The sequence below is a fragment of the Setaria italica genome, chromosome III, assembly GCF_000263155.2.
Source record: "Setaria italica strain Yugu1 chromosome III, Setaria_italica_v2.0, whole genome shotgun sequence".
In the NCBI taxonomy this organism is placed as follows: Eukaryota; Viridiplantae; Streptophyta; class Magnoliopsida; order Poales; family Poaceae; genus Setaria; species Setaria italica.
The window spans coordinates 12,925,085-12,952,302 of record NC_028452.1 but is presented as its reverse complement, the minus strand read 5'-3'; the positions used below and the strand labels follow the sequence as shown (position 1 = coordinate 12,952,302).

The following is a 27,218-nucleotide window of genomic DNA, read 5'->3' as shown; positions in this document are numbered from 1 at the left end:
TATAGACTTAACGGGTACATCACGTATCATTATAAAAAATAATTAACTAAAATAATGAATATTTTGCTGAACTGAAGAATCGAAATGATAAAACAAATTCTACCGCATGAAATTCAACTTAGCGGCTAGCTCGCATTCCTTAGCTTGTCCTTTACTCATGCTAATAAGTCTCGCGGTTAAATTTTGTCGTGTTTGGATCAGGGTGGAGTTTAGTGTGGTTCAAAGGGGATTATGACCACCGTGCTCAATGACAATCTCCATCGTATGAACTGTAAATCAGAAAATCAGCTACTGTTCATTGATTTGTGGAGCAAGTTAGCATGGTTGGCTCTCCTGATCAGTAGCTCAAACTTTTTGAAAAGCTTTTTGGATTATAACGGGGTAGAGAGAGAGAGAGAGAGAGTCTCTGTGTCAGTCTTCAGAGTCGCACGCTCACATTTCCTTGCATCAAAAATACGAACGGAGCAGGAGCATCACAGAACTGACGACGAAGCCCGCAGTGACGGCTCCAGAACTGACGACGTCAGATTGCTCCGGTGACGACGTACGCCACGGCTCCAAGCCTCCAACATCCACACAACGTGCGCGCCAGACTCTTTTGAAGCTTCGGGGAGCCCGAAGTTCAAAAGACCCCGGCTCCACCAATAATCACGGAAATACCCCTTCCCTGCTCTCCCACCGCAGCAGCCGCAATGGCACTTGGGTTAATACCATCGAGTCATCGGCCTAATACGGTGTACCCAAAGGGTAAACTGAGGTTTTTTCTCGGTAACGGGGATGCGGGGCCTAGTTGGTGGCCGGCACATTCGGCAGAGTCGACGGCGTCAAACAATTCCAATCGTGCTCCCGCCTCGCCTACTCGTGGGCCGTGGCTTCTTGTGAGCTTTTTTCTTTCTTTTGAGAGAAGCCGGCCGTGCCGAGCCAAATCGCTTGACGCGCGGTGAAGTGAATCTTTTCTTTTTTGAAATAACGCTGTGAGGTGGACCTGCGCTCAAGTTTTGAAGCGATCCACGCAGCACTGCCACTTTCCACAGTGGTTGGAGCTTCGCGGTCAGGTTCGAAATTGTTGGAGTACAAATGAATCGCTCACATTTTTCTATTAACTTACGTTTTTAAGTTAAACTGATTGGTGCATGCAACTTAATATGGTATCAGGGTCAGAGATCTCGAGTTCGAATCCTGACGGGTGCAATTCAATAAAATAATTGCAGCCCACTCCAATTTCCACATGCGATCTGAGAAAGCCTACACGTGAGGGGGAGTGTTGGAGTATAAGTGAATTGTCCACCTTTTCTTATCAGCTTAAGCTTTTGGGTTGAACTTGTTGGTGCATACAACTTAATAGAAATGTAAGGTAGGGTTGGAGTTGGAGATGAGAATATTATGCTCTGGTTACCATGGCTCAGTCATGCCGATCTCGATCGCATTTCCATCAGAGTTACCGACACGGATTGCCGTGTCGTGCCCTATCCTTGTTAGTTCAGTGATGTCCATCAGGGCCAGACTGCACCCATCGCAACATCGGGTCGGCCTCGATGGTTACCGACAGTTTTGAGCAACTGCACATCGCAGCAGCATCGAGCCATCCCAATCCGAATGGCAGCGTGGACAAAGCCAGGGCGCCGAGCAGAGGTCCCATGATGCAAACTCCATCGAGTTTATTTGACCATATAAATCATATACAGAGATAGAGGCAGACCTGGCACACCAAGTCTGTCAGGCTACATCACCGTAAGGGCCAAGCTAGTCAGCAATACCAGCTTAAGGGACTACCTGGAGACTTTGAGGGCCAAGCTAGTCATCGCCCCCCACGCCTGATTGCAGTCTCAGCAGGGCCGGCTTGTCGGAGCAGCTGTGCACAGTACAAAGGCGAGATGAGCAAGGCGATGAGTGGCTCTCGAGAGATGAAAGCTGGGTGTGCTGCTCGGTCGACCAAGGTTACCTGGAAGTAGGATTCCAGCTTCTGCCTGAGGACACCATGCTCCCTCTTCAACTTTTGGAAAGACCTCATGCAGCTGCAAGAAAACAAAAGCCGGGTGTATCAGTAATGACTGATTAGCAAGTCTCGATCACAGAGAAAAGTTAATGGCTGTCTCAGATGAAAGGGTAAGAGCAAAGCATGTGTAGTAGTACGGTTCCACATGCCATGGGCAATGCCAGGCTAACTCCATCAAGGTGGCACTACTCATCTTATTGCTTTCTGCAAAGTGCCCACTGGTTGGGTACTCAAACTTGAATATCGGTGGGAACTAACGTACTTTTATCATGCCTTTTTTTTAGGGGAGTGTGAGGCATTTGGCTTGAGTAGTCATCTTAAGACTCACTATCCAAAGTTCCAAGTTCAAAAAAAAAAACATAGTGAAATTTTCAGAGAGGGAGGGAGTGATAAGGTAGAGATACCCTTCAGCATTCTCGTCTCCACAGCTATTCCTGAATGATGTGCACTCATTCTTCATCCTAGAAGCACCAATGCTGTGGCCAGTAGTGTTATGTTAGGCATGGATCATAAAGACGCAAAGTTGCTACAATATAAGCACATGTCAAAATAAATGTATATGTATCATATGAAATAAACAGTAACAGTGATATCATGACATGCATCGCTTGTATGCAGCGTTGGTATCTGTGTCCAACTAATATTTGCCTATGCCTTAGCAGATCTCATCAAAACAAAATATGCTTACACATTTTCTGAGCCTTGTTATCTACCATTTAGCAAGGCATTTATAGATGCATTTCAAATCAACCAAAAATGTTTAAGCGTCCAAGAAATCGTATATAAAGTAGCTGAAGAGAGTAGCTGTTAGCCACTGTGTCCAACAGATGAGGATGAAGAGTTGTTCAAGTTCTTTGCCTAGCTTTATGAAGGGTAAAAAAGTCAGTCAGTCTAGAATCCAGTTAATTTTCTCCCTTTGCCTTTGATGGAAGGTTTCCCAGTTTTGTCTTTGTTGTCAGTTTTCTGACAAAATAAATGGGTCCGATGATAAATTTGTTGTCCACTTGTTAGCATTTGAAAATAACAGTAAGGTCACTGGCAACATATGAAAACAGTACATAGCCTATACATTATCATTTCCAACCCATGAAAACGACCTGGGCTGCATGTGGCTCTCCTCCACTTGGAAATGTTTTCCTAAACTAAGTTGGGTCAGTTGTTGGAAAAAACAGGATCTCTCTCCCTCACCAAATAGGTCACTAATATTTATCATGAGCTTGCCTAAAAGGGCAAGAAATTCAAACAACGTCTAAAGTCCATCATCAATAGTTCTGTCACATAGGCAGTTAGGCACACATCATGTATGCAGTGAAACAAAGACAGAAACAACTATATGGGTGGAGCAACCTAGAACAGCTTCCTTTCAATTGCTGCATGTGTGAATCCCATCTATTGAAATCTCTGGGGTTCTTCTCCCTGCACAGTATTGTTAGCTATTAGAAACAAAAGTTGATACCAGTGAGCATGTAAAGAGGAAGAGCCATCCTAGTTTATCACATCGCCGATACTTACATAGCTTGCTCAATATTTGTCATTAGTCTGGCTGAGTCCTTGAAGAATAAGGAAACAACTTCTTCTGCAAAATTAGGACTTGCTTCATCCTGCAAGTCTTCAATCTGACAAAATTGCTCATCCAAGTACCCCTGTCATTACAATATCAAAAAACAGACTTAATTCAACATTGTGTTTTAGGTTCTGATTAGCTTTCTTTCTGTCAACTAATATGAAATGACTGCAAAATGATCTTGCAGAAAACACCGTTTTCTACTGCTTGCCCAATGCTGAACTGAAAATAGCACAAATAATTATAGACAAAGAATTGAGAAGTTGAGTTGCATAGCCTCAAAAGTGAATTGGTCCTATTGTGCACGGGATATATTGGTAGGATTACTGCAGTACTTCTTAAACAAACAGGAAACACATTATTTTCTCAACCACAATGCTTGAGAAGAATAGAACACATGCCTGATCAAAGAGGTTCTTTTTCAAGCATGCTGCCTGGCGCTGCAAATTATAACACTCCATTTACAAGTGTTGAATGATGGGAACAGAGGCAAATGAATGCCTTCAAGGTAGAGTAGGCACAAAATGCATGTGCAACTGGTCGATCACTTTGCTTGTAAAATGTTGGACATGGGGTTCATTTATATAGCCGAGGAGGTTGTTACTATCACCCAGCATAGCTGCATAGGTGAAAGTGAAGATATTTCTAAGTATGAATAGCAAATATTAGCATGCCACGTACACTAGGGATTTCATCGCCAAGGTGTGCAATACCTATCCACACTTTGGACAATGACTTAAACAGCTACATTTCTGATGCTCATTTGAGGTGCATGTTGTGCGCATTTAGCCTGCAGAAACCATAACAGCTCTTATTTGAACTATGTAGATCCATTACTACCGCCAGTCCAAGAAGATCGACAATTTATTTTACTTGGCACAATGCCCATAGAAAATTCTCCTGACCAATGTTTATGATTACTTGTGATGATAAATTGCTATCATTTTGTTATTGACGGTATAGGTACTTACAAAAAAAAACACTCAGCCGCGGTCCCCGACTTCCCCAGGCTTTGTTCTAAGAAGGTGCCGTGCTCCGAATCCGGGTCCGGGCAGGAGTTACAATGACTCCCAAAGTTCAATGCTCTAACCCGGTGCTTGGTCAGTATATGTACTTATAATACATTAACAGCTCAGGTATATTACTTTATTTGTCATCAACTCTAGCTTTGAGCCCATGCCAAACTCTGCTGTCTATGAGCTGTTTTTCATGGAAGAAAATGCAAAGGAATAGAGGAGGGCCAGGGTAGCTACCGATAGAGGTTTCTATTCCTCGATTTGAGAAGACTAACTCCATTCAAAAGTAATTAGTTGAGTGTGGGATAACCCAATGAAGTATCTAAATTGGAAAGTTCCAAGTTAGTTAAGTCTCACGTTGCAAGGAGGAAAAATGGATAAAGCTGAACCTATAACACAGTTTCCCTTCAAGAAATGGATCCTTCAAATTCAAATCAGGAAAGCAGAATTAAATGGCCATTGTGGGATGTGAAGCAAAAACAAAACTGCAAAAAAAGCATTTTCTTTCAGTGATTAGTGGGGCAACTTTCACAAAAAGTCATGCATCTAGTCAAGTGTCTGCTACAAATGTGAAAAAAGCAAATAATTATCACAAAAAAAGATTCATCCATTACCATGTTTCATATGATGCTGTCTTTTTACATTTAAAGTGTTTACTATGTTAAATTCAAATTATGACATATGCTAGCATTTGCAGGGTGACACGTTGCAGGGATGAATGTGTTGTCTGACAGACACAAGGAGACTTGAGTTTTTGCCCCTCAAAGTTCAAGCATAATGTAGCGGTAAAATCAAAGACAATGGTGGAGAATTAGAATAGTACTACGAGATGCCAACTTTTTGCACAGACAGAAAAAGTTCGACAAAGAAAATGATTTCAATAGTTCCTTTCAGCAGTTACAAACCATAACTCTCTGAAATCACTGGACCACGTGGCAGAAGGGGGTAAAATAGATTCACTCAATGATTGGTCCGGCAAGTGCCCTTCACGCCTTCAATCAGCATCACATCTTGATAAGAGAATCTGACGTGGAGTGAAACAACCAGAAAGCCTATTGATGGAACATATCAATAAAGTTGAAACGAATGGACAAAAATCGTCTGCATGCAAGTTAAGCAGTTGCCACCGTCCCTGAATGATGCATGTGTTCATAAAAGATCCTATAGTCTCACTACACATTGTTACTGTGGTATCGCTTTCCCTTTACCGATAGAACATTCTCATGACAACATTCTTAGAAGAGTGTACCAACCTCAACATACAACACACAGGCGATGAGATATCTCAGTAGCAATTGCATGATCAGATAATAGTAGTTATCTTTTTGTATAGTACCCTGAAGACGTGACAGATGCATAGTCCACCTGCTGTGTTTCTAAACAAAGATAACAACAGTATCAAACTCATTATAATAAAAGTTTAACAAAGGGATCATTTTTATACCTAGAAATAGATGCGATATACTGGGTTGATGTATAGCACATGACACATCACTTATGTTGTGATCTGATATGAGATATAAGATTAATCATAATGCGTGTCGAGTCCCGCAGTCATTATATTGTGCAAGAAATGATTGAAACCATCTGGTAATTGCTTGCTATCTACCGCTGCTTAAAATAATAATCACTATACATGCTTTGAAATAGTGTTCAGTTTTTCTTTTGTTCATTTCAGTTTTCTGGAAATTCTAAGAGAATAGTTTTGCTGAAAATTTGGGCATTTCTCGAAGCAGTTAAGTGTAACACAATTCATCTCAGATGTTACTTGATACATCAAATGGGCAGCATATCATATGGTGGGCCACCGTCCTATGGTGAGATTCTCTGATCGCGGCCTAAAGAAGCACCATATGACCATATACATGGCAGGCATATCCTCTTGCGTTTGTGTACCAAGTCTATCCATACCAATGGCTTGTGCCAGCTGAAAATAATAAGTATTCAGCATACCCTTCATAGCACTATAGCAGGCTAGCAACCACAAATGCAATTTCCTGTAACTTAAACAACCACCACTTACTGCAACATGAGCTTTGTATAGTTGATGCTAGGCATTACCCTCCAAACAGGCAAAAAACTCTACTATGCTTTGCCTTTGGAAGATCTTTGTTTCCCTTTTGTATACATGTTCAATTGCTTTTTGATACTATAACTTCAATCCTAAATGCCAAATTGAATCTGCAAAGGACACCAGTAATTGGCGTGTGTTCAACAGCAAGGGAGTATTGTATCAATGGAAAAAGCTACTCCAGTACTCTTGTTAAGCATTTGAAGGCTTGTGCAATTGTATTGCTCCAGTAGGAACTCGAACCATTGAGGCCAAGCATCACCAAAAGGAGGCACATAGCACACAGTTCAGAACTTCTTCAGTGATGCACACGACTTGCTTGTAATGGATTGCAAAGCTAGCTCAGTGGTCTATTAATTGGGAAAAAAAACACAAACGAATACCCAAGTTGTGCAATCCTTCACATAATGTATTGGCAGTGTGTGTCGAGTGATACACTACCTCTTTTTAGATATCATGATTCCTTGGTTGATGTGAAGGGCTAAAGGCACACAGCAACACATCCTCCCTAGTGACATCCAAATTGGGGGCCAAGCTGCACCGATGCCTAGTTGCCTACACAGGCGACACATGATTCTTGGACAGGGCCCTCCAATAACCTCCACAACCGATTGGTCCCCGATTCGCCGAGCAGTCCGGCCGTCACCTGCTCAGTTCAATACGGATCAGCTTGGACGCAATCTAGCACCGGAAGCTCGAAAAACACTATACAAATGCTCGGCAAAAAAATCACACGTGGTTGAAGATGAACTAACACAAATCCAGATCAGGAGCACTGGTGACTGCTGAGTGTGCCCAGCGCCCACCCCTTCCAGGAGAGTGGAGACCGGAGCTGGCAAGGTGAAGCGCGCGGAGGAGTGGTTACCGTCCTTGACTCTTGAGGCGCTGGGGCGCCGGCTCGACGGCGGCGAGTGGACGCCGCGGCGGACAAGGTGGGCCGTTCTTTTTTTTTTCTTTTGAGAGGAGATGGTTGGGCCGTGTACACTTGGCCACTTGGGTGGGCCCGATGTGAGAGGAAGTAAAAAGAGCTCCGGCTGGCAGTGTGTGTGTGTGTGTGTCTATAGGAAAATGGGCCGCAGTACAGCCCAACAGAAGGGTGAGGAGACGAAGCGAAGGATCCTCCAAATCTCGCTTGCGTTTGCGGCGTGGTGTCTCCGTCCCCGGCACCGGCGGCGTGATGGCGGACTGGGACGGGATCCCGGAGCGGGAGCGGCGGCAGATGGAGGAGATCCTGCAGCTCGACATGGAGGAGCTCAACGTCGAGGTGGTCGACGAAGACGAGGAGGAGGAGGAAGAAGAGCAAGGTGCTGGCAACGAGGAGGACGACGACGTCGATGCCTTCCTCAGGTGACCCGCAGGCCACAAGGCCAAACACAAGCCTTCCTTCGACTCCGTGGGCGTGTATTTTTATTCATATTCCTTCTCCAACATAGGGGTTCCCACTGCGCTGTAGTGTGTTTGTCGTACGGAAGCTCGTTGCGCATTTCTTGTAGAGTTGATTTGCTGAAGCCTGAAGGCCCTAATCAGTGGCATCAGCGTGCCGAAACATTTCGGAATTATGATTTGGAGGCTGTTATCGGTGATCATTGAGCTTATGAAGATCTTAAACGCCCCAATTTCAGTCTTGAAGAACTAATTTATTTGTCTAGGTTGGGGAGTTGTGGGTTTCAGCATAAAGGAAAAGTAAAACAACTCTGAAAAGCCAGGGCAATGTTAAATTTGCATCCTTGACCAAAATTTCATTTCGAGTGTCCTGAACTCTTGATCTCTTTGGCATTCGGCACTTTGTGTTTTGTTCCAATTGTACTGATCAAATGTAGTGATTGCTGAAGATTGCAGTGCAGCTTAGAACATTCTCAGCCTTATTCTGTGCTTGTTCATTCGTTACTATTTATGGAGATTGATGCCTTCAAAGACCGCCTGCAAACTTTTTCATGGTATTTTCCCAATATTTGTCATTTCTATTTATCAGAGCTAATGATGGAGATGGAGTGGCTAGCACCTCTGGACCTTTCACATTCAATACATCGCTAGCCTCACTACACACCTACCTTGGTGGTAAATGTCCTTCCTAGTCTTATTTTTATCACGCTGATTGCAAATTGTGAAGTTCTCTTTTTGTATCACTCAGAGGTTGATGATACTCGGGGTAGAGTTTCTCTCTTAGATGGTGGCACAGTCATCAACTTACCAATGTTCTATCTTCAAGGTAATGTCTGGTTGTCTGTATTTGCTCTCCTACACTCTTTCTTTTGATCTTCTTGTCAATCTTGAAGGGACACAAATAACGCTCGCTCCAGTTTCCACCATACTGTCCTTTATCACATTTTTCCTTCGTTTGCATTTGTCTGTTTGAATTACTTTCATCAAAGCTGGGTACATTTTTTGCACTATATAGCTGTTGGTATTGTTAGCGAGTATGGGGAAATTTGTATTGTTTTGTAATATTCGTGCCTCAAATTTATTCATAAAGCAAACGGAAGGCATGCAAAAATCGATATGCTTGTGTCCTGGTGCCCAATAGGGACGTCCGGAAGGATGTGGGGGTCTCTCTTGATAATCAAGATTCAAGAATATTGAGCAATTATGTTCCTGTCCTGTGGGGTCCTGGTATGGATACTGGATATAAACACTGTGAAAAACTTCATCTTAGCTGCAAAGCCTGTGCATTGGAGATGAGACACACCACCATTTTTTTTGCTTGATTCGTGCGGGACTATGCACTAACAGATTGCAGCCATAATGTAAAAATATTATCTCTTAAATGCATAAAAATAATGGTCCTATGCATTTTCTTTTCGCAGGCGTTGTTCTATTTCCTGGAGCTACCCTGCCTCTCAGAGTAATTCAGTCTAGATTAGTAGTAACTATTGACAAAGCTTTGAGACTGGCTGATGCTCCATGCACAATTGGTGTGGTACGTACCAATCATGTTAGATCTAGCTCCTAGCTTGCTACTTTTACTTGTGGATTTTGTTTAATGATTAATATCTCTATTGTCCAGGTTCTCATGCGTCGACACTCAAATCATCGACATTATGCTGCTTTAGTTGGAACAACAGCAGAGGTCTTGCACACTTGTTTCTATCATGCTTTCTGTTGCATTTTGCAGACCAGTTAGCAATTGTCCACCTATTTTCCATGTGATTGGATAACTTTTAGAGAACCATGAATCACATTTGCATGTGTTGCGATGTGTCAATCATGTGTCCACTGGTTAAACATTATTTGATCTCGGCATCTCGCATGCATTTAGCTTCAAGACTATCTCATACATAGTATCTCATGGGCTTCATTTCCTTTTGGTTATTTTGTTGACGTCATAAGTTGCAACAACTTCTTCTGAATACCCTGGCTAGCTGAGCTGATAATTTTTTGGTCACCTTATAGATACGTCAACTTGGAAGGTTGGATGATGGTTCATTAAATGTTGTTGCCCGTGGCCAGCAACGATTTCGTCTGAGGAGGCACTGGATTGACGTTGATCGGGTGGTAAGTCCACCATGTAGTTGAGAGTGACATGTTCTCATTCTTTTGTAATAGGAACAGGAAAGGACATTGTTTCATTTCATTTTACTCTTCTCAATAGGTTTGGGGTGAAGTCCAAATCATTGAAGAAGATATTCCTTTGAGAACTCCAAGAGATGCGTTTGCTCAGCTAGCTGCATGTAATAGGTTCAATCTGCACACTTCTTCGTCAGTCATCAGTTTGGATATGTCTCCGATCAAACAAGATCATATAGATTCAGAACTAGAGTGCGATACTCCATCACCTAATGCAAGCAACCATTCAGCAGTTGATATAAGGCTGAGCCATCTAGGCTCACAGTTGAGTGATTCAATGAAATCATCCTCAGATGAAGAGGGAGATTTGATGCACCAGCGGTGGAGGCAGAAGCAACGTTCTATGAGGGAAAGTGGTGCATCAAGTCGGTCGGACAAGAAGACCAACACGAGCAACGAGGATGATCTTTGCTTGACACCTCTCCGATCATTGCCAACAGCAAGAACAAGAGATACTAAGCGGCTGCGACAGTACCATGCTTACTCAATGCAGGCTTCTCAGGCCCCATTATCATTTTGGCATCGGTGGGTGTATGAAATGTATGACTCATATACACTTGCTCGTAGGGCTGCAGGTAGAGAAATTTTTCTATCTCATTAAGCTATTTCGTTTGTACGTTCTTTGATAGCTGTAACTCTTTTCCTGTGACTCTAAGCTAAGTGCAAAAAGCCTTCGGCATGGTTGGAATGTTTGATCAATTGTTTTGCTTACACCATCACCTTTGTTGTAGAGTTATGGAGACAGATAATTGCAAAACCAAGCATGGACGATCATGTAAGAAAGCCAGACATCTTGTCATTTCACATCGGAAGCAAACTTCCAGTTTCAGAATCTGTGAGACAAAAACTTCTGGAGATCGACGGAATTTCATATCGTCTACAGAAAGAAATTCAGCTTCTCAAGGCCTTTAACCTTATTAAATGCAGAATTTGCCAGGTAATAATCTACTGTTTCTGGTAGTGCTATTTGAACAAGTATCCTAATTAATGAACCTTTGGATTGGATTCTATCCATAACAAAAGGTTTATTAAATGGTATCACACCAATACTGCTTATTTAGTATGACCCTGTTAGCCTAGCCTTTTTGGCTCCTTCGTTTCCCCTTCTCTATTTGTTATAAGGTCTGGTTTTATGGTTGCAAGCAGAGGCTAGAAGTCTCATTGGTTAGCTGTTGCATGCTTCATGATGTGATTTAGAAACAATAATACTTCATATTGCAAATGTTGGCCATCAGACTAAAAACGTAGTGACATGCATAACTATATCAGACTAAAAATGCATAACTGAACCTAAGAACTTCGAGATTGCTTTTATAACTCCAGTGTGCTGATGTGTTTGTTACTTCTGCAGTCGTGCTGATGTGTTTGTTACTTCTGCAGTCCCATATAGCAAAACGTAGTAACATGGTGGTGATGTCTACTGATGGGCCTCTTGGTGCCTATGTCAACCCTCATGGTTGTGTCCATGAGACAATTACAGTCAGCAATGCAACTGGGCTTGCTCTCATTGGCAATCCTTCAACGGTTCACAGCTGGTTTCCAGGGTATGAACTTAATCCTTCGTTGTTCTTTTTTAGTTCCCTACTTTCTGTAATAAAACCTTCGACTCTAAAAATTAAATCGGCAGCTGCCTCTTTCAACTTTGTAAGTATGACTTTTGCTGCGCAGGTACTCGTGGACAATTGCATCATGCGCAGCCTGCGAGTCCCACATAGGCTGGCTATTCAGAGCCACCAAGAAGAATCTGCGTCCGAGGTCCTTCTGGGGGATCCGCAGCTCACAAATTGCAGATGACGCCCAAGTAGATCAGAGCGAGTGATGCTCAAGCTTCCATGCACATATAGACCATTGTAGCAGTGAATTACTAAACTATTTATGACCTGGTGGTCCCAGAGTCCATCTCTTCCTTTCACCTCTAGCTCCTTTGTATTTCTTGTATCCTGGGGACGGTGAAGTTCCTTGTAAACTTATCACTTTCTCATGTGTGTTTGTTGTCGTAAAATAATCCTGTGTTGTCGTAAAATATTCCTTTTTCATGAATAAACTGTCTTTTTTCCTTAGATTTTCAATTGATGCTTTGAAGTTGCATGGACAATGGATTTCTTTTCTTTTATTTTGCCTAGTTCTCTTTTTTTAGCGTATTATCCGGATTGCTCAAGGTCCGCGGGCAATTAGGCCCAACCCAATTTCGCATCGAACGGCCCAGACAAAAAGATTCCGTGGCCCACCCACTGACCCACGACTCGTGGACCACTCTCGCAGCCGCACTCCTTTTCCTTCTTTCACTGGCATGCGGGCCCCAATAAACTTCCCCCTTCTTCCTGTCCCATCTTGCCGCCAAGAAGAAGAAAATTCCGCGCACCAACAAAGCACCCAAACCCGACGCCGCACACGAGCACCACGGCACCACCGATCCCGGGATCCTCAAATTGCGAGGGAGGGAAATCGAAGGTAGGGTAGGAGTAGAAGCTTCGAGAATGTTCCGGAACCAGTACGACACCGACGTGACGATGTGGAGCCCCGCGGGGCGGCTCTTCCAGGTGGAGTACGCCATGGAGGCCGTCAAGCAGGGCTCCGCCTGCGTCGGCCTCTGCTCCCAAAACCACGTCGTCCTAGCCTCCGTTAACAAGGCCGCGTCCGAGCTCTCCTCCCACCAGCGCAAGGTCTTCCGCGTCGCCGACCACGCGGGGGTCGCGCTCGCGGGGCTCACCGCCGACGGCCGCGTCCTCTCCCGGTTCCTCCGCAACGAGTGCATCAACCACTCCTTAGTCTACGAAGCGCCGCTCCCAGTGTCCAGGCTCGCGCTACGCCTCGCTGACAAGGCGCAGGTCCTTCTCGATTGCTCGATCTGCCTTGTGTTTTAGGGTTTTGAGATAGAGGGATCAGATCTGCCGCGGGAGCTGTAATTTCGTGCGTAATCTCGGATAGAATTTTAGTTTGGTTTTAGAGTTTTGATCCGTTAGAACGCCGGAATCACCAATCCACCATCGCCTATAGCTGATATTAGCCTTTCCATCGTTTGGTTCATGGTACATTGTATTTGGATTTAATGTGTGCATTGCGTATTAGGATGATGGATTCCATCTTCCTTTTTGCATAATAATTTAATAGATTTTAGCATTGTCAAAGTTACCTGAGTTCCTTACTGTGCACACTGCATAGTTTACTCCAAAAGCAGAATGTTGCCTGCTCTTATTTTTGTTCAGGTTACGGACATTTAGTAGGCATAGTGTTATGGAGTTGCGGATGTGAAAATGTTGAATTAGCTGTTGGAGGTACTGCTCAGTTGTGAAAGGGAACACTCACTTACAGTGAGGAGAAGCTGTGACATTTATGTTAGGATATGATTGGAGGAATACATTGAGATAGTGATAATTAAAAAATAATTGCAAAAGAAGGTAGAAAGGCTGCAAACAAGATGTTTCATTAAGTGAGAATTATGGTCAGTCTTGTCCTACCCAGCATGGTCTTGAGAAGCCAAGATGTCTCTCTTGTTAGTTCATAACAGCAAGTAGTAAACACGCTAAAATTGATGTTATGATATGAACATCTTGCTTGCATTTTCTTGTTTAGTAGCATATTATTGTACTTGTAGTCAACTCAATTTCTTGTCATAATTTCATTTACAGTTTCTGAATCTTGTTTCACTGCCAATGAATAGTGGCGTTTACATCATGTATGTTAGTTCTGCTCTTGATATGATGTTCTTGGAGACTTGGATGTATATGTTTGCCTATGTGTCACCTTAGACTTTGACAGATAAACTATTGGCGAAACAAGCATAACAAGATTCAAGTTTCACATTCAAACTGTTGTGTTTAGTAATGTATACTAATAGTTTACGTCATATGCAACATGCCCGATATTTATGCCTAGTAGTTGTGCTGTTAAGATGATAGTTGTATATTAGTATATTACAGCCTAGCCACACTGTGTTGAATAAATCACTATCTGCCTTATATTATTTGCAAACCTTGCTGTGAGTCTAATCTATTACCTGACTATGACTTGGTATCTGGATCACCGATTAGCAACTTCATTGCTTCAAGCAAGTCTGGCTCCAAGTTCACGATTTTATTTTCTCCTTAAGTATTTTTATTTACACATATGCTGCTGTACATGAGCTTTGTATTGATGTGGAGTTGGGGAAAGTGGTCCTTATGATAACTGTTTGAATACTGGAGGGTCAAGCTGTGACCAGTATTACGTCTATTACGTGTGCTTGGTTGGGGTTATAGAATTTTTTAGTTAATTCATCAAGATAGTATCCTCAAACTTGACTGTGATCATACTGTATATATGAATAAACAAATTTCTGTTACCATGCATGCCTATTTTTTGAGGCACTTGTCCGTCTGAACACGTTTGTTGGTGTGATTCTTTTTTTTCCTAATTGAATGCAAATATCGAGATGAATCCCTAATCACCTTCAATGTGCACCTAGATAATACTCCTGTAATTTTGTTTTCCGCATCAGTTGGCTTATGTGTTTACTTGTTATTTCTTTAATGCTGTTGCAGGTTTGCACACAGCGCTCATGGAAGAGGCCTTATGGTGTTGGGTTCCTTGTCGCCGGACTGGACGAGACTGGAGCTCATCTCTATTATAACTGCCCCAGTGGGAATTACTTTGAGTACCAGGCATTTGCTATTGGTTCTCGCTCTCAGGTCGCCAAGACTTTCCTTGAGCGCAGATTCAAGGGCTACAAGGACTACACCCCGGAGCAACTGATCAAGGATGCCCTCTCTGCCATAAAGGAAACGCTTCAAGGTGAGAAGCTGACCAGCTCCAACTGCACTGTTGCCATCATCGGCCAAAAGGCTGATGGCACAATTGAGCCATTCGAGCTGATTGACGCAAAGAAGATCCAAGAAACAATTGACTCGATGGAGGCGGCCGAGGCAGCGCCCACGGAGCCAAGCTCCATGCAGGAGGAGGGCAGGGGTTCAGATGCTGCGCCCATGGACATCTAGCTCTGGTGACCTGATTTACCAGCCGTGCGCCACAATTCTGAGTTTGTAGGAGTAGCTGTTTTAGAAAGTTGATGAATAGTGAGTGTTGTGGAATCTTACTCCCATGCTCCCAGCTTTATGTTGGTCTCTTGGACCAATAGTCCGCCTTTATTTTTTATGGGTTGGACCGATCATCATCCAGCGATGCAAACAAAAATCCTTTGGTTCCATGGACCAGCTCAATTTTTGCCTATCCGTGTGGTTAGAATGATTGTCGGCCTGGTTTGATCCAACAAGGTGTGTCTACCATGTGTACAAATCTCACTCTGCAGAAAAAATGCACTTGTACACAGTGCATTGGCCATGGCCATGGCAGTGCCAGACGGTTCAAGGTGAGAACGCGGGTGCCTAGCTCGCGAGCAGCAGCCAATGCGTCTGGCACCTAGCGATTCTGCGCATTATCCTCTTCCTTTTGAGGCAGAATCTATGGAGCCGCTAGCGATCGCGCAGAGCGAGCTCGCGGTCACGGGTGGGCAGCAAGCACGCACGAAGAAACGACCAGAAAGTTAAGTCCATAGGAACACTGACTGGAGAGGAATCCATCAGATGGGAGGAATGAAAGGAAGGCACTTCCCCGCGTCTGTATTGTACCCACCTACCTAACCTTCATGGTTCGCTTCGCTGGACATGTCCAAAGGTGTTGCGAATATGATGGGTAAGTAAACAGGAGTAAACTCGTGACACTGCATAAGCAGCTCTGCTGATGCTGGCGCTTCATGCTAACAGCAATGCGTCGATTTATCCGATCAATGGTAAGCGTGGTTGAAATGTGTGGCTACATCAGATACCTATCTTTTGTCCAAGGACTTACCTGTAAGCGATCCAACTCGTCTCGGAGAGACGCCGGCAGCGATCTCGTGGTTTACTCTGGGCTTCTGGCTTCATGTGGTTTGAGTTTTGACCCGTGATCTTTTGAGTCGCTGAGTGAACTGCCGTGATAATGCAGCCTTTCGCAAAAGAAAGATTGGACTCAGCAGGTACAGAAAGAACAGTAGTACACTGCTAGTACAGTACTCCAAACAAATTGCATCACGGGGTAAAACACATCACACTCGAGTCCGTACACACCACCAAACCCCCCAGGAGAAAGTTTACTCGTCACAGCCTCCGAGGCAATTCCCCGCACGAGAAATCCTGCCGAGGCAGCACGGCGCAACAACTTGTGCCGTGCGGGCCTTTCTTTCAGCTAGCAAGCATGCCATCTTCGCTAGTAAAGACACGGGCGCCTCGCGGCAGAGGACGCGAGCGCATGCATGTGCTGATGTGCCGCGCCGCCGGCTGGATGCGCGCGCACGCGCCTCCGCAACCAACCAACATAACAGGCGGCCTCTCGCTCTCTCTCCCGCCGCGGCTCGTGAGCCAAGTCATTCCGTCCGTCCCTCCATCGCCACGCCCGTGATCCCCATAACGCTATCTCCTCCGGAATTTATAGCCCCCCTCCCCCTGGCCGGTTGCTAGTTATTGTGGGCAGCGCGACCGTGCCCACAGCCACCGGCCACGGCCACTGCAACCGCGCGCGGCTGGCATTGCGGTCAGACGACGATGGCGACGGCGCGGCTCGTGCTCCTCTGCTGCTGCGTCGCCGCGGCGCTTCTCGCCGCGTCGTGCGGCGGGGTGGCGGCCGGGGGCAGGCACGGGCCGAAGCGGCACACGCACACCCGGCGCCTGCGGCCGGGGAAGGGCGGCGCGGCGGCGGCGGCGGGGGCGGCCGCGAAGCCGTACCCGGTGAACGCGACGCGGGTGGAGGCGATCGAGCGGCAGTTCACGCGGTGGGTGCGCTTCATGGGCGCGCCGGGCCACAGCAGCTACAACCGGGCGCTCAACCGCGCAATCCTGCCCGCCCGAACGCTCGTCGTCGACAAGACCCCCGGCGCCGGCGACTTCACGTCCATCCAGGCCGCCGTCGACTCGCTCCCGCTCATCAACCTCGCCCGCGTCGTCATCAAGGTCAACGCCGGCACGTACACGTACGTACATTGCGCGCCTCTTGCCCGGCCGCCCTGTGTTTTGGAGATTGTTTCTTTCTTGGGTTTATAATGGCCAGCGCTTAGCGTGGCAAGAGCGTAAGAGCGAGACCTGTACTTGCGTGCTGCAGGGAGAAGGTGAACATATCGCCGATGCGTGCGTTCGTCACCGTGGAGGGCGCCGGCGCCGACAAGACGGTGGTGCAGTGGGGCGACACGGCGGACACGGTCGGGTCCTGGGGCAGGGCCATGGGCACGTTCGGCTCCGCCACGTTCGCCGTGAACTCGATGTTCTTCGTCGCCAAGAACATCACCTTCAAGGTCCCTTCCCTTCTTCCTCCCGTGGGAACGAATTGGATGCAATCTTTGTTCTCTGTCGCTACGGTACGACGAACCTGACATCCATTTCCGCTGCCCAGAACACGGCCCCCATGCCGAAGCCCGGCGCGCTGGGCAAGCAGGGCGTCGCGCTGCGGATATCGGCGGACAACGCGGCGTTCGTGGGGTGCAACTTCCTGGGCGCGCAGGACACGCTGTACGACCACCTGGGCCGGCACTACTACAGGGACTGCTACATCGAGGGCTCCATCGACTTCATCTTCGGCAACGCGCTCTCCCTCTACGAGGTAAGCAGCAGCCTACGCACTACGTCCCCTGCTGTAAAACTCTGCACGTTCCTTCCATTGCCTTACGCGGACAAACAGAGCTCCAGCTTAACCAAAGGCCACAGCTTCCGCACAGAGCATGTCAGTAGCCACAGCTTCCGCACAGAGCATCTCGTGTCCTACGTGGCAGTGTCCTAGCAGTCACAGAGGCCGTCATTGCAGTATCGCCGTATCGGGCTATGGCACTTCAGGTTCCGGTTACGGGACACAGAAACTGTTAAACCCGGGGGAAAGTTCCTCCTTCCTAGGCATGGGACTGTGAATCTGTGATGCTGTCCCAGAAAGAATCTGTGGGGACAAAATGCCATCCTCCCACTAGCTCCGTGGCGCCATGTCCGTGCACCCGGCGCCACCGATGTGCTGCTCACCGCATCACATCCTCTCGTGCTCTGTCCTCGTTTGGCCTGATCCTGTGACTGGCTGGCCCTGCATGGCTAGTACATTCTTCAACACCAGCGTCCAGCCACGGACAAGAGGATGCTATAGTACGAGCACATCATTATAACATGTACTAGGCAACAGTAGCATGTATCCGGCCACGTTTACTGCCAAGGAGGTCGCTGAAAAGCAGGTGCAAATGGAATGTGGATGCCCATTAAGTAATCCCCCCTGCCTTTCAGTTTTTAATGGGGCACAGTGGAGGTGAGGCGAACCCTTCATGTGGCTCCCTTGTCGCTGGCGCCGGCACGGTTGCGGTGTGCGGTTTTCCTGAGGCCTGCAGGTTCTCTGGCGGCTTGGCCACAGGGTGCCGGCCGATCGAGCCCCCGGCCGCCCGTGACGCGGCGGCTGGACGTACGCCTCGTGGACGCCTGCCGGCTTTGCTTGCCTTTTTTATGCTTGCTTTCTTGCGTCCCCATGGCTGCTGCCGTAACATGAAGTGTCATAAATGGAAAATGCAATGCATCTGCAGGGGTGCCATGTGCACGCGATCGCGCGGAACTACGGGGCGCTGACGGCGCAGAACAGGCAGAGCCTGCTGGAGGACACGGGGTTCTCGTTCGTGAACTGCCGGGTGACGGGGTCCGGGGCGCTCTACCTGGGCCGCGCCTGGGGCACCTTCTCCCGGGTCGTCTTCGCCTACACCTACATGGACAACATCATCATCCCGCGCGGATGGTACAACTGGGGCGACCCAACCCGGGAGATGTCGGTGCCTTCTTTCTTCTTCATCGGCCCTTCTCCTTCTTGCTCGCGTGTCGTGCCGGATGCTGACGCCGGTTGGCTTTGCTCGCTCGAATGTTTCAGGACGGTGTTCTACGGGCAGTACAAGTGCACGGGGCCGGGCGCCAACTACGCCGGCCGGGTGCAGTGGTCGCGGGAGCTCACCGACGAGGAGGCCAAGCCCTTCATCTCGCTCGACTTCATCGACGGGCTCGAGTGGCTCAAGTTGTAGCACGGGAGGAACTCATTGACACGCCATGACTTTGATTGTTGTGAAGAGAAAAGAACAGAACGCAAATACTAATTCCACATTGCTGCCATTGCACGAGCTTTTGATGTCCCCTGCAATCTCCTTTTCGGTCTCGCCGTCTCGGTTCTCTCCATTTGCCCCCATGCTTGCTGCTACACGAGCGGGCCTTTGTGGGCTAAGGCCCAATAAAAGTATTGGCCCACGGAAGTTTTTCGAGTCACATACCTGCATGGGCCTATGCCAGCCTTCTTCACCGACCAGGCCCGAAAGCTTTAGCCGTGTATTATGAATGCATTTGCAGCCCAGTCCATCATTGGAGCAATCACTGCAGTTGCTGCAGGTCTGCAACCAAAAGATCCAGTAAAACCCTTTCCGCACTACTGCTCGCACTCTCTCGACCTTTCCTCCCCCTTTCTACCGTACACAAGGGCGGCGCAAGGGCGATTCCGATCCCGGCGTCGATCTCGCCGGCTCCTCATCATGTACGGCGACCGACCTAGTGCCGGAGGTGGAGAGGAGCCGCGGGATCGATGGCCGGTGTACATACCCTCTTCTTATCTAGTTAGGTTAGGGTTAGGTTTCCTCGCTTCGTCGACGGCGAGGCAGAGGTTAGTTTATCCCGGTGGCTTTGACTTCCGGCTACCGGTGATTTTGTCCCTCTAGATCATCTCCGGCGACTGCGGCGGTGGCGACGCGTCTTGCGAAGATGAATCCGTGAGGTATGCCTACTCCCACCTTGAGAAATCGGGTTGGAGTCTCCTTTTTGGGGTTGTTTCGACGTCGTTTGCTTCGGGGTCGCCGGCAGTGCTTGCGGCTGCAGATCCTGATTCTCTCGGCGATGATATGGCCGATGGCCATTTTGGTTTGCTTGGCCTTCAACGATCCAAGTGCGCTTCGGAGTGTTCGGTGCGCCAATTGATGTAGCGTTAAAGTTTTATGTGGCTTCTTTGGAAGCTTCTACGTCGAGGTTGGAACCGGCTTTAAGTTTCAAGCTCGGCGGACCTCTCTTCCAGGGGCGGCGCGTTGGGTGGTGGCTCCGGTTGCCGGCATCGAAGATGACCAGGAGAACCTTGCAAGGACTTGGTTGTAATTTTTTATTTTTATCAGGGATTCCTTTGTAAGGATATGTGTGTAACTTTTCATATAAATAAATGAAATGCAACCCGGTTTTCTAAAAAAAATCCAGTAAAAGCTGAGCATTTCTCATCAAGTAAAGCCGAGCTTTCTGCCCACATTGTCGTCCGTTCCAAGACCCAACACGTTCCTTCTTTTCAAACACAAAAAAAAAAACTCAGCAGATTTCACTCGATCTCTTTCACAATTCACAGACCCAGACAACGCCAGCATTTAGGCCATGTTTAGTTATCCTCCAACTCCCAACTTTGACACTATGCAAAAAGAAGATTCCCCATCACATCAAACTTGCGGTACATGCATGGAGTACTAAATGTAGACGAAATTAAAAACTAATTGCACAGTTTTGTTGTACTTTGCGAGACGAATCTTTTGAGCCTAATTAGTCAATATTTGGATAATAATTTACAAATACAAACGAAACGCTACAGTGTGCTACAGTGCTGTAACAGTAATTTGGCACCTCCCAAATTGGGCAAACTAAACAAGGCCTTACTAGTAACAGGTCAGGTCACCACAGTATTTGACTCCAGCATTGACCTGAGCCACTCACTGACAGCGTCAAGCGTTTGCGTACACGCTTCACAGCGCAGCAATCTTCTCCCTGCAGAGGCGCAGGCAGATCGGGCCACGCCGGGCTGTCGTGGGCTGCAGGATCCAGATCGACCAGCGTCGCGGCGTGCAGATGCGAACAAATCTCAAACGCCCCTCGCATCACGCCGTCGGCTCAAACAAAATCGACAGCCGCGGGCCATGTGATGTCGTCCGCGATGGGGTAGTCTTCTGGTTTTGTCGTGTGCCCCCGCGTCGAAACCACGCGTCGGACCTCAGCACAGGCACAGGTAATTTTGCATCATTTTGCATGGAGAAATATTTTTCTTTGTTCGAAATGTTGGTAATGTGATGCTGTCCTTTCGGATGTCCATTGCCGGAATCTTGGAGCTTTGCTTTTTTAATAAAATAGATAAGTTTCCGACCCATGCGATTGCGCACACGGCTAAGAAATGGTAAATAGTACGCATAAAGAGGAAACAAAAGCAAAGTCTATTATTGCTTCTCCATCCATTCTTAACAAATATATCCAAAACGACCACCACGAGTGCATTGCTTGCTAAGAGGACAGTCTCTCTTGCATCCTCACACTATAATAGGGATCAAAATCGCAACCAATATGCTCAATATTGACCAAAATCACAACCAATATGCTCCTCTGAGGATAGCTTGCATAAAAGAGGTAAACCGTTTTTTTTCAAAAACCAAATCATTACGCGTATACCAAATTGCCCACGTAAGAGCTGCCACACCCACGGAATATCTTTATCTTCAGAGGTATTTTCAGCTTCCATATAAATTTGTTGGTGAAGGAAATACCCTGATTTATAAGATATTGGTACATGGACTGCACGGTGAAACTACCATGTCTATGCAAATCCCAGGTAAACTTGTCCCTTCCATCTAAAAGTCAGTACGAGGCTATTCTAGCTACCAGGTTATTCTAGGCAGTCAACTTATCCTCAATTAAATCTTTTATAAAAGAATGCGCAATGGCATTTGATTCATGACATTTGCCATGTAACACGAGGATATAACATGAGGATAGTAGACTATATTGTACAGGTTAAGGAATTGCTCTTTTAGTGGTTTAGAGCCTACCAAATGCCCTCCCAAAATCTAGTTTGCGACCCATAAAGTACACAGCCCAGGAAATCTTCCTTGATCCTTAACGGACCTTTCTAGAAATACGAGTCTCCAGGTTTAATTTTTACGTGAGAAAGACACTTCAAGCTTAGATACTTATTTCTAAGTAAAGTCTGCCATGTACCATCTTCATTTAGCGGTTTAAATAACCACTTGCTAAGTAGACACTTGTTTTTAATCCAAAGGTCAGGTATTCCCAGACCCTAGGACGACATAAGATATCCTATCTGACTAGAAGGTACTTTCTTTTATCATTCTTGCCTTACTAAAAGAATCTTGATCGATAGAAATCAAGTTTTTTCAGGAAACGTTCAGGAAGTTCAAAGGACATCATGAACATAGGCAGGCTGCTCAAGACAGAGTTTAATAAAACCAGTCGTCCCCGTAAGATAAATGTTTGGCCTTCCAGGTGCTTAGTTTGCGTTTGAATCTTTCCTCGATAGCACTTTAGTCTGCATTGCGTAGTTTATTGTGGTGCATCAGGATTCCTAAATACCTGAAAGGATATGCGCCTAGTTCACAACCAAACAATTTAGTATATTGTTGCTCATGTTGTTTCGCTTCACCATAGCAGGAGATCTCATTTTTGTGGAAGTTAATTTTTAAATCTGACAATTGTTCAAAAATGCGGACCAATAGCTTCATATTTTTAACTTGCTCTAAATCATGGTCCATGAATATGATTGTGTCATCCGCGTATTGCAAAATATGATTGTGTCATCCTGGAGCTTTGCTAACGCCGGCTAACAGCAAACCGTATAGTACACGTACTCCATCTTTGGTACCGAGCCACTTCCAAACGTGCAGTGCAGAGGCATAAGGCTTGTTTGCTTTGAGCTTGGCTGGAGCTCAGACAATGCTCCCAGGCGTCCGATTTTGGTCGTTTAGGGCTGAGATCGCTGCTGGCCGGCAAGCTGCCTGCCAGGTCTCGATCCAAACAAGCCTGGAGTTCCTTGCAAACCCTTGCAGCTGAAACCAAGCTCTGCCGTGTCAACGCTCAACAGACTGGCTTGTACTCAAAGCTGCGTCTGCAAGCGCAGTCAAGCACCACTTCAGTAGTGGTACTTGACGTCAGAGCACGGCACGTCAACATTTAAGCGATCAGCTGCGATCCATAAACGCAATGCAGTTGCCAGTTGGGGAGTAGGACAACCACAGCCTTCGTTTTCACTGCGAAGGATCTGTCAGTGCCAAGAACCCCTCCGTTCTGATCTACTACATGCCATTTGTACGTATCATCTAGCGATTGCCGGCGTCGGTTTCAGCATTGAAGTTGCTGGGGTACGGTGTCAGAACTGGAACAAGCAATCACAAGTTCACAGCTGCACAAAGCTGTGGCATTTCCATCACTGTTTTCTTTTCCATAGTTTTCTTTTAGGGGGTGTTTGGGAAACACCTGTTAAAGTTTAACACCTGTCACATCGGATGTTTGGATGCTAATTAGGAGTACTAAACATAAGCTAATTACAAAACTAATTGCACAGATGGAGTATAATTCGCGAGACGAATCTATTAAGCCTAATTAGTCCATGATTTGACAATGTGGTGCTACAGTAACCATTTGCTAATGATGGATTAATTAGGCTTAATAGATTCGTCTCGCGAATTAGCACAAGGTTCTGCAATTAGTTTTATAATTAGCTCATGTTTAGTCCTCCTAATTAGCATCCAAACATCCGATGTGACACTGTTAAAGTTTAGCACCTCGTATCCAAACAGCCCCTTATTTCGTTCGATCTGATGATATTCGATCGAGCTACATGATCCTTCTAGATTAGTAGTCAATTCTCGCCATGATCTAAGCCTTCTTGATCCTAATAATCCTAATGCTAATATGTACCAAAATGTTAAAATCTCCTCCTCCTCAACCAGCTGGTGATGCCATGGCGGAATCACCAGAGCCGGTCGAGGTAGTAGTCTCTGGTGACCTCGTCGCTGAGCTCCGAGTCCTCCACGCGGCTCGCTTCCGAGCTCTTGAAGCTGAAGCTTTCCAGCGCCTGCAGCTGCGGCCGCGCCTGCTTCCTGGACCCGCTGCGCCGGACGCTGGGCCTCGGCTCGGCCACCTGCCCTTGCGCCGCCGCGTGCTCGCCCTGCCGCTGCCTCGGCGCGCTCTGCCACCGGGTGCGCGCCACGGACGAGGCCGTGTCCGCCATGTACCGCGGGCTGCCTCCGGCGTCCCGGCACGTGGCGCCGCGCCCGGACTTCGACGCCGGCGAGCCGGGGAAGCCCGGGAACGCGCCGAGGCGGGGCGTGTTGTGTGTCGTCTTGGGGTGCGGCGGCTCGAGCTCCTGCCCCAGGAGGCGCGAAGCCGGCTTTTGGAAGTAGAGCAGCGGCGAGGCGCCCGGCGGGTCGGCGGCGTACCGGCTCGTGATCCGGGACGACCGGCACCGGAGCTGGCACGTGTCCATCTCCACGATCCGCGGGCTGCGATCGAACCCATTGTCCCCGCCGTCGGACAGCCGGCGGCGGTGCACCACCGGCTTCACGCGCGCACCACCAATCCGCTCCTACGCACAAAAGGCGATGAAAATTTTAAAATTTACGTCTATCCTGTAAAATGTGGCTGACATTTGCAATGTTATCGCGTATCAAAATTCCTCACTTGTTCAACAGATTTCCGGGACGACGCCGTCCTGGCCTGGAGCCTCATGAGCGCCTGCAGCCTGCGCAGCGTCGTGGCGGCCTGCTTCCTCACGAGGTAGCCACGCACCAGAGCTTGCAGCTTCACGAGCGACTTGAGAGCACGCAGCGCCTTCCTCGCCTGCACATGAATTGCAAGATTCAAATTTTTACTGTCACATCGGAACGCTGCAGGCAGCATCGGAAACCGAAAAGAATTGGGCATTGAACAGCTGCGATGACGACTAGGTGCGTCACACCGTGCAGTTCACGAAGCACTCTAGCAATAAACAAGAATATCGCGAAAAGGTTGTGATTAAACTAAGCAGATTAAACAGTGAGCAGCAGCTAACGACTCAACGGAAAGGAACAGCAGCAAGCAGCCATGGATTGCAGTTGCAGCAGTTCGTGAAGTCAAATATCTTGTCCAATGCAAATGCAAAAGAATCTGACAGAATCATGCATACTTGTTCATCGATTCGTTGCTTAGAACTGAAAACGAGTGGCCAAAATCATCCGGACTCTTCAGTTGAACAGTGCTTGCAGCAGAAACAAATCAAACAATTCTTTGAAACAAAGAAAAATGGCAATAAATCATGAACACGAAGAACCGGTTGACAGCAAACTTACCAAGTACCCTCTGAAGGCCTTCTGGATCACGACGGCGGCCTCCACCTCGCGCTCCAGGCCGCAGTTGCACGGCCGCACCTGCGACAGCTCCCCGGCGGCGACGGCGGTCACCGAGGGCCTCCGTCCGCCGTCTGCCATGCTGTGCCTCGGCTTCGCGAAGCTCCACCGCCTCTTCTCCACCGGCGGCGGCCCGAGCCCGAGGCCGCCGCTGGCGCACGCGGCATTACTGTGCTCCTTGCGGCCCCTCTCCCCTTCCTTCTTGGTGCCGGTGAGCACCTTCTTGAGCCACCTCATCGCGCGCCCCATGGCGTGCGTCGTGGTCCTCCTAGCTGCAGCAGGGGAGCAGATGCTTCAAAAAGAGAAGCAAGCTTGTAAAAGAATGCGGGAAAGAAACTGGCCGGGGAGCAACGGGATTACAGAAAAGGTAGAGCAACTACAGTGTGGGAACTGGGAACTCGCGGAGATGAACTCGGGAGTTCTTGAAAGCTACACAGTGCAGATGCAGAGGACCAAATGGCAAAAGTCGCAGTTTCAACCCTTGGTCGAAACAAAAGTTTTCCTCTTTTCAAAACCACAAAAACGAGAAAAAGGCTTGCAATTTAAAATACTACGAGAACAGGATGAGGAACTCGAACAGGGCGAGAAGCTTCACCAGAAGAAGAGGGAAGTAGCCTTTACAGAGGTCTGCTGCAGCCAAACAACATGCGACTGAGCACAGAGGCCAAAACCGAAAGCCCTCGCAGAGCCCGGCAGAGTAAGGCCGTGTTTAGTTGGGGAATTTGGGAGGTGCCAAATTACTGTTACAGTACTGTAGCACACTGTAGCGTTTCGTTTGTATTTGTAAATTATTGTCCAAATATTGACTAATTAGGCTCAAAAGATTCGTCTCGCAAAGTACAACAAAACTGTGCAATTAGTTTTTAATTTCATCTACATTTAGTACTCCATGCATGTACCGCAAGTTTGATGTGATGGGGAATCTTCTTTTTGCATAGTGTTAAAGTTGGGAGTTGGGAGTAACTAAACATGGCCTAAATGCAAGAAGCGTAGCGCCAAGGGAGAAGAACGAGCAGGTAGCAGAGGAGCAGGAGCTTGCAGAGAGGCGCCAGCCAGTGGAAGAGAAGAGAAGGGAAGCAAGTGAGGCCTACGTGATGCGGATGCCCCGAAGAGGAAACCTTTTCCCGAGAACTTTTCCAGCAGCCCAACAACCACCGAGCCGATGCAGATGAGATGAGAACCACTGTTCCAATCGGAGACGACGCAACGCGTGTTCCCACGGCACCGCTTGGCTCCAGCTCGGCGTGGGGAGGGCAAAGATTCCCCCTTCCTGCTTGCCTTTGCCTCGCGCCCTAGCCCTACGAGCCCGGCTGGCGGCTACCCGAGAGACGGAGAGAGCAAGGCAACAAGGCGAGAGAGGCCACACCCGGAGCGGACCCGGGGGCAGGGCTCAAAACACGAGCGGCACGAGGCCGCGGGCGTCGTCGTCTCGCCGTGGGGACGCGAAGCCCGCAATCATTCGCACCTCAAAAGGGACGACGGCGTCGGCGAGGCGCGATACGGAACCGCCGCGAGCGGAGCGGCCCGGGGCGCGGCTTTTGGAGGTGGCTGGCCGGGCTCGGCTTGGCTGGCGCGGCCGCGTCCGGCCAAGAGGCCGCGCCAAGATCCGATCCGGCAAATGATTTTTCTTTCTCGGGATGCCACGAGGCCGAGCTGTTTGGTTTGGGGGCGTTGCCGAATTGGTTTCTCCGGTTAAAACCGCACCCCTTTCTACACTCGGCGCGGCGGGTGGGGAGTTCACTGTACCATGTACCAGTAGCACGGCTGGTACTCGGTACTCGGTGATCCGGCAAAATAATGTGCGAGCGGATCTGGTG

General features: G+C 47.6%; 5 protein-coding genes across 14 annotated transcripts; 3 read left to right on the top strand and 2 right to left on the bottom strand.

Annotated features, from left to right (window-relative positions):
• Positions 1-1,270: 1,270 nt before the first annotated feature.
• LOC101768762 (pseudo histidine-containing phosphotransfer protein 5) lies at positions 1,271-7,597 on the bottom strand. Of its 6 annotated transcripts, none has more exons than XM_022825361.1 (9): positions 7,403-7,597; positions 7,089-7,293; positions 5,830-5,952; positions 3,509-3,639; positions 3,344-3,412; positions 2,401-2,472; positions 1,943-2,015; positions 1,774-1,852; positions 1,271-1,699 (listed from the first exon to the last, which is right to left on the bottom strand). In XM_022825361.1, exons 3-8 carry the CDS (start codon positions 5,932-5,934, stop codon positions 1,799-1,801), a joined length of 504 nt encoding a protein of 167 aa, XP_022681096.1. In that variant the 5' UTR covers positions 5,935-5,952; positions 7,089-7,293; positions 7,403-7,597; the 3' UTR covers positions 1,271-1,699; positions 1,774-1,798. The 6 variants fall into 6 exon arrangements, with proteins under 6 accessions (XP_022681096.1, XP_004961462.1, XP_012700458.1 ...); XM_004961405.3 differs by adding an exon at positions 3,962-5,628 and having other exon boundaries at positions 1,639-1,852; XM_012845004.2 differs by adding an exon at positions 5,482-5,628 and having other exon boundaries at positions 1,639-1,852.
• A 123-nt stretch (positions 7,598-7,720) lies between these two features.
• LOC101768093 (protein cereblon) lies at positions 7,721-12,280 on the top strand. The gene is made up of 10 exons (XM_004961399.2): positions 7,721-7,994; positions 8,620-8,705; positions 8,779-8,856; positions 9,452-9,564; positions 9,652-9,714; positions 10,038-10,139; positions 10,237-10,786; positions 10,943-11,148; positions 11,592-11,755; positions 11,880-12,280. Exons 1-10 carry the CDS (start codon positions 7,825-7,827, stop codon positions 12,028-12,030), a joined length of 1,683 nt encoding a protein of 560 aa, XP_004961456.1. The 5' UTR covers positions 7,721-7,824; the 3' UTR covers positions 12,031-12,280.
• A 276-nt stretch (positions 12,281-12,556) lies between these two features.
• LOC101767688 (proteasome subunit alpha type-1) lies at positions 12,557-15,414 on the top strand. Its single transcript, XM_004961397.3, has 2 exons — positions 12,557-13,039; positions 14,732-15,414. The coding sequence occupies exons 1-2, from the start codon at positions 12,689-12,691 to the stop codon at positions 15,182-15,184; spliced, it is 804 nt and encodes a 267-aa protein (XP_004961454.1). The 5' UTR covers positions 12,557-12,688; the 3' UTR covers positions 15,185-15,414.
• Positions 15,415-16,527: 1,113 nt separating this feature from the next.
• Positions 16,528-20,444, top strand: LOC101767019 (probable pectinesterase 53). The gene is made up of 5 exons (XM_004961396.4): positions 16,528-17,190; positions 17,319-17,508; positions 17,607-17,813; positions 18,763-18,998; positions 19,098-20,444. Exons 1-5 carry the CDS (start codon positions 16,766-16,768, stop codon positions 19,243-19,245), a joined length of 1,206 nt encoding a protein of 401 aa, XP_004961453.1. The 5' UTR covers positions 16,528-16,765; the 3' UTR covers positions 19,246-20,444.
• A 3,333-nt stretch (positions 20,445-23,777) lies between these two features.
• Positions 23,778-27,218, bottom strand: LOC101766057. Of its 5 annotated transcripts, none has more exons than XM_022824883.1 (4): positions 26,867-27,218; positions 25,345-25,673; positions 24,698-24,856; positions 23,778-24,602 (listed from the first exon to the last, which is right to left on the bottom strand). In XM_022824883.1, the coding sequence occupies exons 2-4, from the start codon at positions 25,648-25,650 to the stop codon at positions 23,988-23,990; spliced, it is 1,080 nt and encodes a 359-aa protein (XP_022680618.1). In that variant the 5' UTR covers positions 25,651-25,673; positions 26,867-27,218; the 3' UTR covers positions 23,778-23,987. The 5 variants fall into 5 exon arrangements, with proteins under 5 accessions (XP_022680618.1, XP_004961449.1, XP_004961450.1 ...); XM_004961392.3 differs by lacking the exon at positions 26,867-27,218 and adding an exon at positions 26,493-26,860; XM_004961393.2 differs by lacking the exon at positions 26,867-27,218 and adding an exon at positions 25,762-26,102.